Source organism: Spermophilus citellus (genome assembly GCF_964194105.1).
Source record: "Spermophilus citellus genome assembly, chromosome: 13".
Classification (NCBI taxonomy): domain Eukaryota; kingdom Metazoa; phylum Chordata; class Mammalia; order Rodentia; family Sciuridae; genus Spermophilus; species Spermophilus citellus.
The window spans coordinates 51,934,389-51,953,243 of NC_138193.1; the positions used below are offsets into that span (position 1 = coordinate 51,934,389).

An 18,855-nucleotide genomic window follows, 5' to 3' on the forward strand; every position below is an offset into this window, starting at 1 on the left:
CCTGTCAACTACCAGCCTTCTTACAAGTACTCAACATTTGTAGATTTGTAGTTGTCAATATTCAACTCAGGTATGTTCTATTGAAAACTTTTTAATATCAATGATTCAAGCCTAATGCAATGGAATACTGAACCCTATAACATGAGGATATAACTGCTGGAGCAGAAGCAAAATACAGACAAAGAGTGTAATATCTAGATAAATAGCTCATACCCAGTCTCATCCCTCCTCAGAACTCTTGTCTGATGCTGGTTGGAGTGATGCTCCAGGGCCCAAAGTCCAATAATCAGGTTTCTTTGAAAAATTAAAAATAAGCTATTTCGAAAACTTATTCCTTCCATATCCCTGAATGTCCCTAGAAAAGCCCACAGAGAAATAGTAGCAGTCATCTGACTGCCTGACTTCTGCTTTCCTGCTCTTCCTTCTTCTGGCCTGCAATCTTGCCAAATCTTAGCCACAAGGAAGCAGCAAAGACAAAATTTCCTTCTGTGATTGCCAAAAGGCCTCTGCATGTTTGGCATCAGCTGCCTGCTCCACAGAGGACACAAATTTCTCTCAGACTGGATTACAAGCCAGATCTCTTGCTATGAGACAGTTGCTCAGCCCACCTAGAAGTAAAACAAGTAAAAATCATGTCAGATTCAGAAAATGTGTTAACTATCATGTAAAGCAATAGAAATACTGTTTCTATTTTGCACCTGCTTTACCTTCCCAAACCAATCGTGATTTCCTCTTCCCACTCTCCTGCCTCCTCCCATCCCTCCTTTGCCTGATAGAAGTGAAATGGGTGGCAGATGTTCTCTTAATGACATAGCCCAAAGTAACTTGTGACCCACAGTCTCTCCTCCAATGCCAATTTTACTATAGTGTGCCTGAAATGTGATCTCCAAGAGCGACTTCTCAGCCCATCTCTGCTCCCTGGTACAGCTGACGGTGCCTCCAGAATGGATGACCCCAAAGGAGACCTCAGCACGCTCTACCAGATGGCTTCCCAGTCCTCAGCCTCTTGTTACAAACTCCAAGTAATCAAGTATGGTCCAAGGAATCTCCCCAATCTATGAAAATGCTATTATTACTGGTTCCATACCTAAGAAGTCCAGAGATTTAAACTACATTTTCAAGTGTCAGACAGGCAAGAGCCAGTTCCAAGGTAGCTGATACAAGTTTGGCATGAGAAACCAAGATCAGGCTACTCAACACATGATGGGAAAAGAGGAGGTGGTGAAAGAAGCGCTGCTGCAGAACACTTTGAGGTCTTTATGAGAACTGGAAATCCAGAAAGTCTCTGAACACAGGAAAAGCATGATCACTAGAAAGGTGTTTAATTGTCAGTGAATGTTCATTGAATGCCTACTATATTTAGACATCAGAATAGAAATTCAATTTTCAAGGAGCAAATGGCACACAGACTCTATCCCTGCCCCTCCCATTTCTCTAAGTATTAGAAATTCTAAGGTAGAATGAACAATGATGGCAAAGGCCACTTTTACTATTTCCTAGTTCCACAGATCCCATGCACAGATTCCTGAACTTTGAGAATCTTCTGTATGCAAGATGCCACGCTAGGTACTGGCCATATAAAACTGAATAATTCATGGATCCTAATCTAAAAGCTTTCACAATGGGGTCTTAGACTTATGCTGGATTTAAGTGTATCTGGGTAGAAGTTCTAGATATCACTGAATAGTCTCTCTCTGCCATCATCTCTTCCCAGGGCTCTAAAATCTAGCGGACTCTGCGAGTCATTGACATATGGACTCCCCTTCATTCTCAGACCCACAAGCTGTTGGCAGCTGGACTGGGATGAGCTGGAGACAAATCAGCAGCATTTTCATGCTTTGTGTCACAGCCTTCTGGTGAGTATTCTGTCCACAGGTGAGAAAGAGGACAAGTATCAGCCTCCGAAAAATCGCCACAAATCCTTTCCTAATCTAGACCTGCTTCAACCCTCAAGAAGACAGGGAGGGAAGCTGGAAATACTCTGATACTTGGAATAAATATTATTTGCCTTTGTTGACTGTATGCTATAGAGAATAATTCCTGAATTTAGTTATATAATACTAAAGTTCAAAATCCCTTATTTTACAAGCTTAACATTTAAATGGCAGAGAATTTTCCACAATAATATATTTTAAAACCTACTTTCTTCCTAACACTGTGCTGCTAAACATTATAGTTCATTTAAATGAACATCCCCAAATAAATAAATAAATAAATAAACAAACAAACAAACATCCCTTGGTCTGTACCAGATTCTGTGCTAAGCCATAGATATATATTTAATGAAGACAAAATAGACATTTTCTTTTCCTCAAGAAACTTATTCTCTAATAGAAGAGATGAATAAAGTTTTAATTGTGAAAAGTTTATAAAGGAAAAGAATAAGCTGCTATAAGAGAGCCTATCTGTGGCAGTAACATTTAAACTGAGATCTTCAAGATGAATGGAAATTAGCCAGGTGAAATGTGGTAGGAAGAACACTCAAGGCAGGGAAAGGAATGTGTGGCTACCTGAAGACTGGAAAGTGCTAAAGGAAGGATTAAGAATGGAAAACCCATTATGCAACCAAAAAAGAAAGAAACTGTGGAAGTAAATCAGTGGCAGAGTTACTCAGTGCAAAGTCCTGGGTTTCATCCCCAGCACTATGAAGAGCTGGGGCTGGAGGATGAGGGGGAGCCATTGTGACTAAAACATAAAGGAGGGAGAGAAAGGCAATAGGTGGGGTTGAAGAAGCAAGCAGGGATCAAATCATGCAAAACTTTAGACTAAATTAAAGACTTTGGAGTTTAAGCAGAGAAAGAAATCATGAGAAATTATATCATCTCTCTAAAACTTTAAAATATTACTTGGACAGAAATTAGAACTAAAAACTAGCAGAAGCAAGAATGGAAACAAGAAAATAAGGTAGAGAACATTGTGGCTTGGACTAGAATATTGGAAGTCAAGATGAGAAAAGTAAACAAATAGAGAAATAGAAATATCAGAACTTAGTGTAGGATTGAATGTTGGGAGTGAGGAAGAGTAAGTAATAAATAACTCCTTGGTTTCTGACTTGAACAATTAAAGGTTTGTCACTCCCTGAAATGGAAATAAACACACACGCGCGCACACACACACACACACACACACACACACACACACACACAAAATGGAATACTTAGATATCAAGATAAAATAACTGCAAATAGAATCCAAAGACAGAAAAGAATGAGGATTTGAACTAGTAGAAAGTAGTTGATCAGGACAGCACGGCCTTGTGTCTCTCTATCATTAGCCAACTTCTTTTCCTGTTTCAAAGCCCAAACTCCATTTTAGGGTCCACCCACTGAGTTCCTGTTTCCTATCTGAAGAACACCCACCTCCTGTCTTTGCAGAGCAGAGACAGCAGACCAGTTCTGATTGTCAGTGTCCAACAGCTCAGTTTACTTTTTGTGTGTGTGTGTGTGTGTGGTGCTGGGGATTGAGCCCAGGGCCTTGTACATGTGAGGCAAGCACTCTACCAACAGAGCTATATCCCCAGCCCTCAGTTTACTATTTACTCCACCCAATTCCTCAGAATCCTGGAGAAGATACATCACTTAGGAGAATTTCTCACATGTGTCTTCATTACAGTGTGTGTGTGTGTGTGTGTGTGTGTGTGTGTGTGTGTGTTTGGTGCTGGTGATCAAACCCAGAGCCTCACACATGCTAACAAGTGTTCTACCACTGAGCTATACCCCCAGCTTCCTCAATACATTTTTATAGTATATAATATTTTAAACATACATTGGCATTTTAACACACTGCTACAGTGAATATAAATTTTATAGAAAATTATACCCTTCAGCACTTTTACTGGTAAGGTATCCCAAGAAAATAATCAGAAGAAGGGGCAAAGATGTGTGTACAGGATGTTCATCTCCATGTTATTTATCATGGTAAAAAAATGGTAACAACCTAAATGTCCTAAATATATAATTGATTAAATATAAATAGGAGAAATATTATAGGATCTATAATTGGCCAAGCAATAAAATATTATGTAGCCATTAAAAGTAAGGATGGGAAAAAGTATTCACTTCCATCCTGGCTTACATACACAAGATCAAAGTCTCCCTGCAATTAACCTCAGGGTTAATTAAACATCTGTGTTTATTTGTTTGTTTGTTTTGTTTAACAATATTTACTGACCACTATGTGCCAGGCACTGTCCTAGGGATGAAAAGACCTTATCTTTATCAATCCTCTGTCATGCAAACATACAAGTATATGATTGACCCATGACTAATAGATACCCATTTTTTTGGAGTACTTAATAAATATAAGCACTTAACCAAGTGTTCTGTATGCTTTACCTCATTTAATCCTCACAGTACCATACTATGTGTGGTAGAGATTGCTGTCCTTATTTTTACAGATGGAGAAAGCTGTAAAGAGACCAAGAGATTTACCAATCATCACACAGCTACCAAAGTGGCCAAGTCAGTATTTGAACCTAGTTCTATTTGACTACAAAGCCCACGCTTTAAACTTCCCTGTGTATACACAGATAAGTACAAACTACAACACTGAGGCTAATCCTCCCTTCACTTAACCCCCACGGTTCTATATTTCACTGGGCTTGAAGTCACTTTTAAAGTGGCTAGGCACTCATAACCACTCTTCACTCATTTTGTGCCATTGTTCTCTCAGCTCTGTTCATTCCATCACCAAATTAAAGACCACTCTCCTAGTGTAGAAAAGAGAAGAAAAATGGCTCTTCCTTATTGCTTTCTACATAACATCTCCAAGCAGCAAAATTCCTGCACAGCAGTATGTTACAGAGAGAAGAATTTTTCACAAGTTTCAGCTTATTCATTCAACCACAATTCACATTGTGACAGACTTAAGAGTTTTAGCCTCCCTCACCCTGTTGTCACAGGTTTACCACACTTCCTTAGTTTTATCCTTCCTCTTGTATTCTTTCTTACATTTTTTTCATATGTTCTTTTAAGATTTGATGTTAAGTCAGCTCCTCTCTTGCCTTCTCTTTCTCACTATGAGTTTCCCTTCCACCTAACTTCTCATTCTAACTTCTGTCTTTCTGTTAATAGCAGCACCACCATTGTCTAGTCACCCAGGCTTGAAACCTCAGTCACTTTCAGCCATCTCGCCCTTTACACCCATTTCACCACTAAGTCACATTGTAACACTGAGGTGTAACTGCCCTTTCTTGTCTGTTCCCAGGCTGTTCTCAGCAAGACTTCTTCAGTAAATTCCTAACTGGCTTCCCTACCCAATCTCTCCCTCTTCTAATTTGCCTGGTACATTGGTACCATATTAATTGGCATGTTTTTTGTTTATTTGTTTTCACTACTAGGAATTGAACACAGGGGTACTCTGCCCCTGAGCTATGTCCACATGTCCACAGTTCCTTTTTTAAAAAAATATTTATTTTTTTAAGTGCAGATGGACACAACAAAATGCCTTTATTTTTATGTGGTGCTAAGGATGGAACTCGGGTCCCGCCCATGCTAGGCGAGCGCTCTACCGCCAAGCCAAAATCCCATCCCCTCCTTTTTTTTTTTTTTTTTTTAGTACCAGAGATTGAACCCAGAGGCACTTAACCATTGAGCCACATCCCCATCCCTTTTTTAATTTTAAGACAGGGTCTCATTGAGTTGCTTGGGGCCTTGCTAAATTGCTGAGGCTGGCTTTTATAATCCTCCTTCCTCAGTCCCCAGAGCCACTGGGATTACAGGTGTGTGCCACCACTCCCAGCAATTAATTAGACTTTTAATGGGGATTTGGGGGCAGAGTCTAATTCTCTAGAGAAATTCTTCATATTTTTACCTGTTTTCTTTAACATACTAATCATAGGCATTTTGAAGTTCTCAGCTAACCCCAATACCAGAGTCAAGTGGATTTGTTCTTATTGTTTCTTTTTTCTTTTGTTTTTTAGATATATTTTACTGATTTTCAGCATATTTGACAATATTTTAGTGAAAGATGAACTGTCAATAAATAAATTGTAGAGCCACATGCAGTGGCACATGCCTATAATTCTAGCTACTCAGAAGGCTGAGATAGGAAGATCAAAAGTTCAAGACCAGCCTGAGCAACTTAGTGAAACCCCGTCTCAGAATTGAAAAAGAAGAGAGAGAGAGAGAAAGAAAAAACTAGGTTTATATCTCAGTGATAGAGTGCCTCTGAGTTCAATCCCCAATACTATAAATAAGTAAACAAATAAATAATCAAACAAAATTGTAGAGTCTCCAATTGGTACAGGCTTCCTCTAGAAAGGGCTCACCCTTCCCTGCCCCTGGCAGATAAAGTGGCAGCTGATCATCCTACTCTACTCAGGAATTGTGCTGAGTCAAGGCTAGGCTATATTCATGGTCTCATTTTAGTCATGGTATGTTATGGCCTTTCAGAGTTCTCAACTGAAAGCCTAGTGTACTGTGTATATCCCCTACCTTGAATCTAATCACTGCCTTCCAAAACTGCTAAAACACTGTTTTTTAGAGGTTTTCTCCTTAAATGTTTTTGCCTTCTGACATATACAACCCTATGAAAATGTACTGAGTGGAAATTTAGCTTGAGTCCCATTCCTCCCTACCACTAGGTCTCCACCAAAAGATTTACTGGTTTCTCTGTTCCTTACAAGTGCCTCATGAGTCAGAAATCCTAGATTCCTGAGCCCTACTAGCACCACCACCACCCTCGCCAACCCAGAATCAACACATACCCTCAAAGTAAAAGGAGCTGTAATGATTCCCTCTTCTGTCTGGATTTCTCCCTTTCTAGAAACTGAGTTACCTCTAATCCTCATTGCCACAGCAACTTCTCACTGCCCTCGAACAAATTGTCCTGTAAATTATGCAGTTTTTCTACTTGTTCTAAGCAGGAGAACCTGTTTCCCATTGGCCATTCCAACCCAGACACAGAAGTAGATGCTTATTAAATGCTTATTTATTCCCCCTTTGCCATCTGACTAGACATATAATATATTTTCTAATTTGTGCTTAGCCAGTTGGCTGGTCCCATTATGTTTTCATTTTCAGGCTCCTGGATTTCCCTACAAGTATATTTATTCAATGCTGTCTTTTCCTCCAATCTTTCTTCTGAACCAAGTCCATATTTCAATAATTGAATCCTAGTGATTAATGCCAACCCATGAGGCCTCATCAAAAGTTGTGTAACTTTTCTAGTTATGAGCTTCAGTCAACTGCAGTCTTAACCATTATTTCCACTCCCTGATTTTATTTGAAAATTATTATCTTTCTGTCTTCCTCAGAGATTATTTTTACTTTACTTGAATATTTTACTTCAATTTCCTCAGAAGATGAGCTTTACTCAGTCTTTTTAAAAGATAGATGTTGTCTACCATTCCCATAAATTTCACTCTTAGATTAATTCAGACCATAAGAGAGCCATGTGTTTTGATAGCATTCTTTGGTACTTTTATAGATCTATATCTTAGAAATGTTCAATTAACTTTAACAAAATTGAATAGACATTGACTGATAATTATTAAATTTATTTTTAATTTTTAAAATGTAATACTCCATAGTGTTTACTATATGCCAGATACAGTTCTAAACACTTTACAACTTTTCATTTATGCCCACAACCATCCTAAAAGGTAGGAATTCTTATCCCTGTTTTATAGATAAGGAATCTGAAGCTGAAAGAGTACAGCTAGGATTGAACCTAGAAAGTCTAGCTCCAGGTCCCAAATTCCAAACCACTCTGTAGCCACATGAAAGTTATTATACTGATTGCAGGAGATGTCTGAAACATATTCACTACTCAACAAGAATCCATAAGACAGCTTCTCCAAGACTTTCTGTCAGGAAAAGCTGTGAGGATCTTTATAGCAAAAATGGATTATTTGTATTTCTGAGAGTTTATCTAATCTTAGCTCTATTATTGCCCTACCCTTATTTTTCTTTTGCATAATCTCCTTAATTATTTGTGTCCTTTTGTGCTTTTTAAAAGAACATAGTAATATGACATTTTTCTAAACTAACATACTTGTTTTGTGTAATGTGTTAAGAATAAATATAAAAATAACTAAAATTTTTCCAAGTCTTTATGAGATGAAATCTATCCATTGCCAGGAAAATAACATTTTAATTACCAAAGCCCACTGTATAGTCCCAGTTATGTAGCTAGTGACTCACTTTCCACATCCTCATTTCTCTTACAAAGTCATGTCTGTGTGAACTAGAAAAAGAAATGAAAATACCACCTAGGTCTTTCAGTTTCCTACTTAAAATGTCAGAGTCCCTAGAGACACATTCCAGAGCTTTCCAGGCCATGTCTGCCCTAATTGGCCACAGAAGTGACAGGACTCCAGCCAGGATGTGTCCAGCAGGAGTCTGAGTACACAGGCAATGGGCTGGTTGGGCTGCAAATAGGTGGAGAAATGGAAAGTCCTTGGCTGAATAGGCAAAGAGTCAAGCCCTAGACTCCAAGCCAAAAGCAGGGTGATGGCAGGTCAAGCACCATTAAAAAAAAATGGACAGAATGAGTAAATGAGTGTAGAAGGTAGCATGCATGGAAAATGGGTGTGAGGATAGCACCTCATGGGATCAGTGGGCTTCCTGTGACCCACTTCTGTCTATTTTTCTTATTTCATCTTTCACCATGCCCCTTCCATTCTCCCTTTCAGCCACATTAATAAATTACTGAATGTTACTCAGATAAGCTAAACTGTTTCATACCTCCACACCTCCATTCAGCACACCTCCAGTATAGTGGTTTTAAGTGGCAAGAATAGGCATCTTTGTTTTGTTCCTGCTCTTGGGGGCAAAACATTCTGTCTTTCACCACTACATACAAGGTTAGCTGTGGGTTTTTCATAGAGGCTTTTATCAGGTTGAGCAAGTCCCATTATATTCCTAGTTTATTCAGTGTCTTCATAATGTTCGAGTCCCCCTGCATTCCATCTTTCACCACTACATACCAGGTTGCGTCACCACCTAACAAAGATCTACTCCTTTTTTCCAGATTCTGCTTAAATACCTTCCCTTTCAAGACTTTCTGTCCCCAACTTACCCTGCCCCCACTTATTTTGTCCTTCCCCACCAGTGTAGCTCTTGCCACATTTAACCTTCATAACACTGATAACAGTATGAATTTGTGCCATAGCTTTCTGACATGAGAAATGTCATATTACTATGTTCTTTTAAATTAAATTTAGAAAATATTATTTTCCAAGTACCAGGTTATTGACACAGTCAGTATCTTCATGGTTGCTTTTCCTCCTAGGGTTATACCTAGAATCAAAGTGGCCTAACACAGTCAGAAAGGTAGGAAATGGCTCTCTGATATTCAGCACGCCTCCAGTACCATTGTTGTGTAGAAGTGGCAGGAGCAGGCATCATTGTCTTATTCTGCTGTTAGGGACAAAGCATTCTATCTTTCACCACTACATGCGAAGTTAGCTGGAGATTTTCATTAAGGCTTTTATCAGATTAAGGAAGTTCTGTTATGTTCCTAGTTTGTTGAGTGTTTTTATCATGACAGAGTATTCGTTTTTGTCAAAAGCTTTTTCTGCTTTTTCTGGATGATTATGTAGTTGTTATCTTTAATTCTATTAATATAATGTATAATTCTATTAATATAATCATTGATTGATTTTTGGGCATCAAGCCAAACTTGCATTCACAGAATAAATTCCATTTAGTTATGGAGTATAATTCTTCTTAAATGTTGATAGATTTTGTTTGTTCCTATGTTGTTGAGAATTTTTGTATATGTATTCATAACGTATATTCATCTATAGGTTTCTTATGATGTCTTTGTCTGGTTTTGATATTGGGGCAATATTGTTCTCATAAAATCACTTAGAAAGTGTTCCCTCTTACTCTATTTTTCTGAAGAACTTGTGAAGGATTAGTGTTATTTCTTCCTTAATAATTTGGTAGACTTTACCAGTGAAGCCATCTGGGCCTGGTCTTTTCTTGTGGCAAGTTTTCTGATTATTAATGCTATATATCTTTATTTGTTATAGGTTGTGCAGAAAACAGGTAATATAACAGACCTAAGACTCCTATCCTTAGAAAGTCCTGCTTGCAAGGTTGACCTTTGGTTAGCACTTGAGAACTTGAAATTTGGGAGAGTTCCCACCATTTCCTAAATAATAAGAGTGGTTCACTGGGCATCAATATGGTTTATACTAACATCTGCTTTTACTCTACAAGCAAAGAATATTGGTGCATGCCAGCTACAGAGTGTCTATATAACCAGCCCCCAGTAAAAATCTTGAGCACTGCGTCTGATGAGAAATTTCTCTTCTGTTATCATAATTCAGTGCTGAAGAAATAGAGCATATTCTATGTGACCCCACAGAAAGAGAGGACTCTTTGAAGCTTGCACCTAGTTTCCTCTGAACTTTGCCTCATGAGTCTTTTTTCTCTCCTAATTTTGCTTTGTATCCCTTTGCTATAATAAATCATATCCATGAATACAACTTATACTGAATCCTGTGAGTCCTCCTAGTGAATCACTGTACCCAGGGGTGGACTTTAGGTCCTCCAATACCAATTTATTCATATTTTGTACATCTTGAACCTTTCTAAGAATATGTCCATTTCATCTAGGTTATCTAACCTGTTGGCATACAATGTTTGAAATATTCCCTTACAGTCCTTTTTATTTTTATAAAGTCAGTATTTTATTATGACTTTTATTATAACTTTAGTAACTTAGTAACTCTCCTTTTTCCTTAATCAATATAACTAAAAGTTTAGTGATTTTGTTGATCTTTTCAAAGAATCGCTTTCAGTTCCATTGATTTTTCTCTATCATTTTTCCATTCACTAGTTATTTCTACTCTATGTTTTTTTCTTTTGCTTGCTTCAGTTTAGTTTGCACTTGTTTTTCTAGTTTCTTAACTAGATTTTTTTTCTTTGAAATTTCTCCTTCTTTAATGTAAGAGTTTTCCACTATAAATTTCACTCCAAACCCATTCTAACTGTGTCATGTTTTACTGTTATGTTTTAATTTTCATTCATCTTAAATTATTTTTTAATTTCCCTTGCAATTTCTTCTTTGACCCATTAATTATTTAAAGTATGTTGTTTAATTTACACATATTTGTGAATTTACCAGGTTGTTTTTCATTCTTTATTTTTAATTTCATCCCACTGTGGTTAGAGAAAATACATTGAATATTCCATGTTCAATTGAGAAGAATGTTTAATCTGGTATTTTGGTATTTAGATTTTTTTTTCTGTGCTATAGATCAAAACCAGGAACTCACCCCCACTAGGCAAGTGCTTAACCACTAAGCTACATCCCCAGTCCAGAATCCCTTTTATCTACTTCCTCTAGTCCCCTTTGTGGAAGTCAGTATGAGAGCAGAGAATATTGAACATTGTATATTATTCTTCTCCCTGTCTGGTTTCTAACTTTCTGAGGTGAAAGGAAAAGTAAATATCGAATTATTCTAATTTCTTCCTGATGTCCTTCCAGGTTCCATTTAGAAAGGATTCTCTCTCTTGTTTTATTTTTTTAAGAATTTTTGAAGGATTAGTGTTATTTCTTCTTTAAACATTTGGTAGACTTCACCAGAGAAGACATCTGAGCCTGTCTTTTCTTGTAGGAAGAAGAAAAGCTATGCCAAGGTATGCTTAGCTTTTCCTTAACTAGCTGTGGTTTCACTTCGTGAGCACATGTATTCCTGTGCTAATGAAATATATCTCTTCCCCACAAGCAAAGCAAAATGAGTGGTCTTGTTCCTCCTACTGTCAATGACTGCCTCTGAAACACCCTCACTCAGGAGTTGATCTGTGCTTCTTCAATTGCATTCTGAAATTAGTCTCAGGCCATCACACCGATGGCAAACTAAGGCAGTGCTGGTTTAGTAAAATTAAAGCTTCCACCTGCTATAATGAACTCCTACCCTTCAAGCAAAGCCTACATCAGTGCTGTTCCTTCCTGAAGCTGTTCCTTTCACTCCTGTCCCAGCCATATACCCAGATATAAGTAACTACATCTTCTCCCTTCCCTTTAAAGAATCTGGCTGTGACTAACAGAAAAACAACTGTAAATTAAATAATAGTTTATTTTTCTCCTACAAAAAGAAGTCTGAAGATAGACAATTTCAGGGCAAAAGCAGTTGATCAATGAGAACCTCAAGGACCAGAGATCTTTCTGTTTTTGTGCCCCAGCATTCACAGCAGGTGTACATCATCCTTACAACTGGTTACAAGAGAGCTGATACACCTAAGACCAAGTCCTGTCCAAGGGAGAAAAAAGGAGTAAGGTACAGAGGCAAAGGCCTACCATCATATTACAAAGTTTTTCCAAAAGACTCACCCAGCAACTTCCACTTATGTCTCATTATTTAAATCCAGGTCACATGATCACCCCTAGACCAATGACTGAAGACTGAAAATTGGGTAGAGCAAAAGGAGTGGAGAATGGGAGTGGTGGCTAGCCAGTGGTGGCTAGCCAGGTATTGCCATAACTTCCTTTATAGCCTTAGCAATTAGAAGTTAAGTGAAGAATGAAATGAGGGCTGGGGTTGTGGCTCAACGGTGGAGCGCTCACCTCACACGTGCGAGACCCTGGGTTCAATCCTCAGCACCACATAAAAATAAATAAGTGAAATAAAGGTATTATGTCCAACTACAACTAAAAAATAATAAATATTAAAAAAAAGAATGAAATGACTTTAAGTTAAGCTAAGCTTGAAGTATGACATAACATTCAATTCTGTCCCTGTCCATCTGCTCTACAGATTTCCAGGCCCTCTTTATAAAGTCTAAGTGTCCTAGGCTGGCACTCTATATGACAAAGTATAACTAACTATAACATAAACACAGACTTCTTTTTACTTTCCTTCTTGTAAGTAAAAAGTTTAACATATAACTCATGCTCCTTTCTTTAGAATTAGCACAAAACATATGTTAAGTTATTCAGCAGTCATCTCCAGTCATTAAGCAATGTTTTTAAGTCAAGGACCCCAAAGGCTGGTCTTCTGGGCTATCCTCAGACAATGCTTTTTCCCAGCCTCAGACACCTGCTATGGCAATTAACCATGTCCATCATAGGTACCACTCCTATCCTAGCAGGTCAACCCATGACTTGAGTAATATCTTCAAGCTTGGGCCCTGGTACTATTAATCTCTGTCCAGGAAGAGGGTAGAAATTCCAAACCTTAAATAAGGACACCTTGAAGTTTGACTTCTCTATTTCTCACTTTCCTCTGAATGCTTCTGGAAACTGAAGATAAGTCTTCATGAAATAAAGATGTATTTGCTGAAGTTCCTAAAATAGACTTCAACCAAACTCTCTGTAAATCAATCCAGAAGTTTTAAAACATTCTGTAAAATCATTTCAGCAACACAAGTCTTCCCAGTCCTCTGACAGTCCCAGCATCAGCAGTGACTTTTAAAAGACTGTAATCATTTCCACCTACCAGTTATCCAACAGAAACTTAGCTACTGTCTAAAAATCAATAGACTTAAATTCTAGTGTTCAAAAGTTTTCAGAGTGCAACACTCAAAGATTCTTAGTAACCCCACAAAGTAGCAGGGATGAGTTTCTTCCTTTTATGTCTGTCTTAGCAGACATAAAAAAAAAATGTCACAGTGGCATAGTTTTAGCCCCTAACCTCTTGCATCAGTGGCAAGATACCTTATGCTTACTCAAGTCTTGGAAGGATTTGTCCAGGACTTAAGGGTTACCTGGGGCATAAAATTGTCAGTACTAAAAACAGGCAAGCCAGACAAGTTGAGCATCCTAAGACTTGGACAAATATTAGTTTATAAGCCTTCTCCTTACTCTCTTATAAACTCCAAGAGGACAAGGAACATGTCTAATGAATTTCTATCAACATACACCTAGTGCTTGGAACATAATAGGCACTAAATAAATTTTAACAAATAAGAAAATTTACAAAAGAATGCATGAATTAATGTAAAAATTAGATTTAAAAGTTAATAATAATCCAGGGCTGAGGTTGTAGCTCTGTGGTAGAGTGCTTGCCTAGCATGTGTGAGGCACTGGGTTCAATTCTCAGCACCACATACAAATAAGTAAAATAAAGGTCCATCAACAACTAAAAAAAAAGGATAAATAATAATAATAATAATTCAAATCCTGAGCCCTATCAGAAGTTACTTCAGCTAACTGAAGAGGAGTGCTCTTATAAACTTCCTATTTATCCCTTTGGGCTTAAAGAGGCCATGACCCTGAGGCACGCAAATAGCCCAACACACACATGTACCATGATTCCTATATCATTTATTTCCAACCTGATGGATTTGGTAAGAATCAGATATATTTCCCATCATATTTTGGATATGTCCTTCAGGAAGATAGCACACCTCCAAATATAAGATGCCAAGAACTTCTGAAAGCACCTATAAAGCTCTTAGCACAGTGCCTGGCACCTGTTAAGCATTTCATTAATGTTTGTGATTATCATTCTGGTTGTGATTCATTCTCCCATGCCCAAACCACCTAACCACCACTACCACCATCACCACCCACCAAAAAAACAAACAAACAAACTTCTGTGAGGGGGTAGTATTATATCTCCAGAAATATCAGTTGATTCCCACCCCACAGAGAGGTCACCAGCCACAGGAACGGTACACACTTCTTGCAGACATTAACAGGTTCCCTACCACTTGTTGGTGCCTACTAGACTCTTCAAACCTCTGTGCTGCATAGGATGACGACACTACTTTTATGTGTCAAGAGAGCCTCCCCCACCACCCCTTCTCACCCAGCCTCTGTGTATAACTCCAATGCAGCAGGTGTTGCCACCTCCCTAAGTCACTTCCTACTTGTCTTCCTTAAGACACTGATAGCCTTCTTTTCTCTTAAAAGCTTTTCCTTTTCCTTGTGCCTTTCTCATACAATATTTCTTCCAACTTTTCATACAAGTTAGAGTGGTTAGAACTGGTATTGTTTTCTTTCATCTTATGTAGCAGGAAGACTTATGTTTTTGCCATATATAACTAATGATCACCCACAAAAGGACACAATTTACAGATGACTGTAACCTTTCTGGCTCCATATTTCCTGGAGTTTTGTGTGTTTCCTTGGAAAAATACCACGGAAAATTGCCTCATTTAAAAAGGTGCAACTACAAAGTCTGCTTTTAAGTCTGCTTGTCTTTTCTCCTTACCCATGTACTAACCTCTGTCATCTTCACGGTATGTGGCAAAATGCCACCTATCTTTATTCACAGAGCTGCTGCGACCAGAATCCTGACCCTTGGCTTTGTCCTGTGACTAGCTGGGTTGATCTCCAAAGCCCTGTCTCCACCACCACAGCCTGGTTATACTAAAGCTTTCCTCTCCCTGTCTCCTCCTTCTCTTACCCAACAGGCTGCTTTGAGTACTTTCTTAAACCCATTCTGGGCATTAGAGGGGCACACCCCAATCATCCCATTCTAACTGCAGTCAGTAGCAACACAACCAGACTTTATCACCCTCAAATTAAAACCTGAATTTCTATACCACCTTCGACACATTTCTGTCACTTAGCTTGCTGGTGTGGTGGTGATGGTTGTTGTTTTGACAATACTAGAGATTGAATCCAGGGGTGCTCTACCACTGAGTTATATCCCCAGCCCTTTTAATTTTCTTAATTTGGGATAAGGTCTCACTAAGTTTCCCAGACTGGTCTCAAATTTTCAATCCTCCTGCCTTAGCTTCCCAAACGGGATTACAGGCATGCACCATGGTGCCTGGTTTACACATCTCTGTTCCCAGACATTGTTAAGAATTATAATTTTTTTTTTTTTGGTGGTGCTGCTGGGGATTGAACCCAGGGCCTTGTGCATGCGAGGAATGTACTCTACAGACTGAGCTATATCCCAGCCCAAGAATTATAATTCTTGAGCCAGGTATGGGGATGTACACTTGTAATTTCAGCAACTCAGGAGGCTAAGGCAGGAGGATTGCAAGTTTGAGGCTAGCCTCGGCAATTTAGCAAGACTCTGTCTCAAAATAATATTAAAAAGGGCTAGGGGTATGGCCCCTGGTAGAGAGCCTCTGGGTTCAATCCCCAGTACCCACTCCTCAAACACACGCACAAAAAAAAGAAAAAAATTATTCTAATTCTCAGCTAGAGATATAGCTCAGTGGTAGTGCACATGCTTAGCACACGTGAAGTCCAGGATTCAATCCCCAGCACCAAAGCAAACAAACAAATAAATACAGGAAATAAACACTCACCATTGAATAATCCACTTGGGGTACCACCAACTTCAAATTAAAGAGCATTTCTTAACTTGTGTTTCACTCTGGTATATCCTGGACTAGGGAGGAAGATAGTAAGTACCTTGTGGTATTGGTGATTCAGGCAGGAAGCCCCTCCCTCCCAGGCCAAAGTGAAATGTTCTGTCTTCCCCAGTACCCCTAGAGGAACAGGGAAGGCTCAGTTGAGACTGATCCTTAAAATATGCCAAAGACTGAAGGTTAATTAGCATTTATATATGTCCTTGTTTCAGAAAAGAGAATGGATGCTATTGGCCAAAGGGGAACCCCTGAGCCTAGGACACAGCCAAAGAGTTCCTGCCAGCACCTTCTATGTGATCATGCCATCGAACTCACCCACATTGCTGGTGAAGGCTGTGGCCACACGGGAACTCATGCTGCCCAGCCCCTTCCCCCTGCTGCCTGAGGACCCTCCTGAAGACAGCCTTAAGACTGTGGAGGCAAGTGGAACCCAGGTCTCATGGTATAGATAGAGGAAAGAGAAGATAATTGGGGGAGGGTAGAGAGGGGAGTGATCCCATGGGTGTGGCATGAAGGTCAAAGAAGACTGCAGGGATGGGAAATGGGGGTGAGAGCAGTGGGTAGTCAACACTAAGATTAAGGCAGCAAAGTGAGAAATGAAGTAGAAGGGAAACTCCTACTTGGCTTGAGGGAAATGAGGTTTGAAAAGAGAACTGAGAGAGAAAAAGGTCACTGGTATAAGCTAAGGACTGGGAATTAGTGCCATCCTGGAGGAGCATAAACACAAACACAAACACACACACCCTGAAATCTGATTAAAATAAACACCAGTGAGGAGCTGCAAAGGAGAAAAGGGAAAGTGTCAGAAGGGAAAGCTGAGAGCAAGCAAGGGAGAATGGAGGCAGGGGAGGAAGTCAGCACAGGCAGGTCCAGCACCAGGTGGAGCACTGAATTCTTGTTCTATCTGGTCTAGTTTTATCTTTGCTAGCAGCTATCCTGCCTACTCCTCTCCCCCTCTGAATTTCTAACACTTTCATCATGGAGAGGAGACTGTGGGGCTGGAAAAATGAAAGGAGTACATTAGGAAGGAAAGGGGAAAGACAAGACAGAGTGGATAGCAAAGGAAAAAAGAAGAAGGGAGGAGGGAGTGAAAAGAGATGTCCAAGAAACTGAAGCTTGTATATGTGTTTTAGTGTCTTTGGATGTTTTTTTTTTTTTTTTTTTGGTGTCCCTGAATGTGTATGTCCTGTCTGTAGGTGGCTGCGTGTCTGTGCCTTAGTGTGTGGCTCCTCCTGTGCATGTCTGTGTGATGATGCATTCTTCCAGGTCTAATTCTCTGCAGTACATGTGTACAGGTGTTAGGTAGTAGATCTGTTTCTAGGCATCTATTTCTATTTGTTGGGAAAAAAGCAAAAGCCAATCAACATAGGAACCAGAATAGGAAGGGCCCCAAAATTAGACTTGAATGCAAAGGAGTGAACAGTCCTGAAAGCCATCTTCTCCTCCTCTCTTCTCTACATTTGGATTCTGTTTTTCCTTGGCTAGTTTCCCCAGCCTGGGGGTGGGATGGGGAGGCTCTGGAGAGGGAGATCCGGAACTACATCAACTACATCAGTGCTGGATTGCCAGCAGACTTGAAAGGACAGAGCCTGGCAGCCAAGAGGATGCAGAGACAGGAGGGCACGAGTGGCTGTGGCTCACTCAGTGTCTCGATTTGGGGCCAGTGGTTCCTGGCACAGGATGTTGTGGCCGGAAAACCTGACTGCTCAGGAATGCTGTGCTCCTATGTCCCTCCTTCTCTGCTCAGCTCACCTCAGGCCAGGAACTCTGTGTACTTGCCTTGCAGATTGGAAAACCCCCACCCTGAGGACACTCTCTCCCTCAGCCACCCATACCAGATCCCTGTACCCCTTAGGATTGTCCTAGCTACTCCCAAGAACCTGGTGACCCACTTCCCAGGGCCAGTTCATTCAGAGTCCCCAACCACTTGGGGTTGCCCCTACTTTCATACCCTTGGCTGCCATTTACCTCATAGCACTCAGGCTTGGACAGCACACTCTTTGAGGTGTGGCTGTTTCACTGCCTCTTCTCCAGCCCTAGGACTACATACATCCTCTAACCTCTCACATACAAGGGTCTCTGCATCTTACATTATGTGACCTCAAGTTCCCAAGTGAAGCTCCTCCTTTCTTCCTCAGAGCATGCTGGATGGCCTGGAGCTGGAGCCCACCTACAACCCACTACAGGTTTGGAGCCATCTGTACTCACACCTGAGCAGCACTTTTGCCAAGCCTCAGGGGCAGCTTTACCCAAACTGGGAGAACAGGACTCCAAGAAAGGTAGAGCTCCCCTTCTTCCCTGCCTTCCTCACATCATTCCTACAACCCAAGAGAACACTCTATCCCCATCCCCAGCTCCACCCTAACTCAAGGAAGCAGCCCTCCTCCCTGATCCCACCCCAGGTGAAGGAATTAACCAGACCAAGAAAGGAGGGGAAAAAAGACAAGGAGCTGGGATATGGCAACCTGTTAATCCCAGCTACTTGGGAGACTGAGGCAGGAGGATCACAAGTTTGAGGCCAGCCTAGGCAATTTAAGAGACCCTGTTTCAAAATAAAATAAAAAGAGTTTGGAATATAGCTTAATGCAGAGCACTTAACTAGCATATGGGAGGCATTGGATTCAAT

The 18,855-nt window shown here is 39.9% G+C and overlaps 1 protein-coding gene across 4 annotated transcripts in view; it reads left to right on the top strand.

Moving 5' to 3' along the window:
• M1AP (meiosis 1 associated protein) overlaps window positions 1-18,855 on the top strand; it is a 95,609-nt gene that overhangs the window by 74,752 nt on the left and 2,002 nt on the right. Inside the window, exons 6-9 of one of the 4 annotated variants that reach the window (XM_081265223.1) lie at window positions 868-1,030; window positions 1,715-1,856; window positions 16,442-16,648; window positions 18,368-18,508. In XM_081265223.1, the coding sequence (XP_081121349.1) occupies window positions 868-1,030; window positions 1,715-1,856; window positions 16,442-16,648; window positions 18,368-18,508 (653 nt within the window). The remainder of the gene's footprint in view (window positions 1-867; window positions 1,031-1,714; window positions 1,857-16,441; window positions 16,649-18,367; window positions 18,509-18,855) is intronic. The other 3 variants (XM_081265225.1, XM_081265224.1, XM_081265226.1) reach the window with 3 other exon arrangements.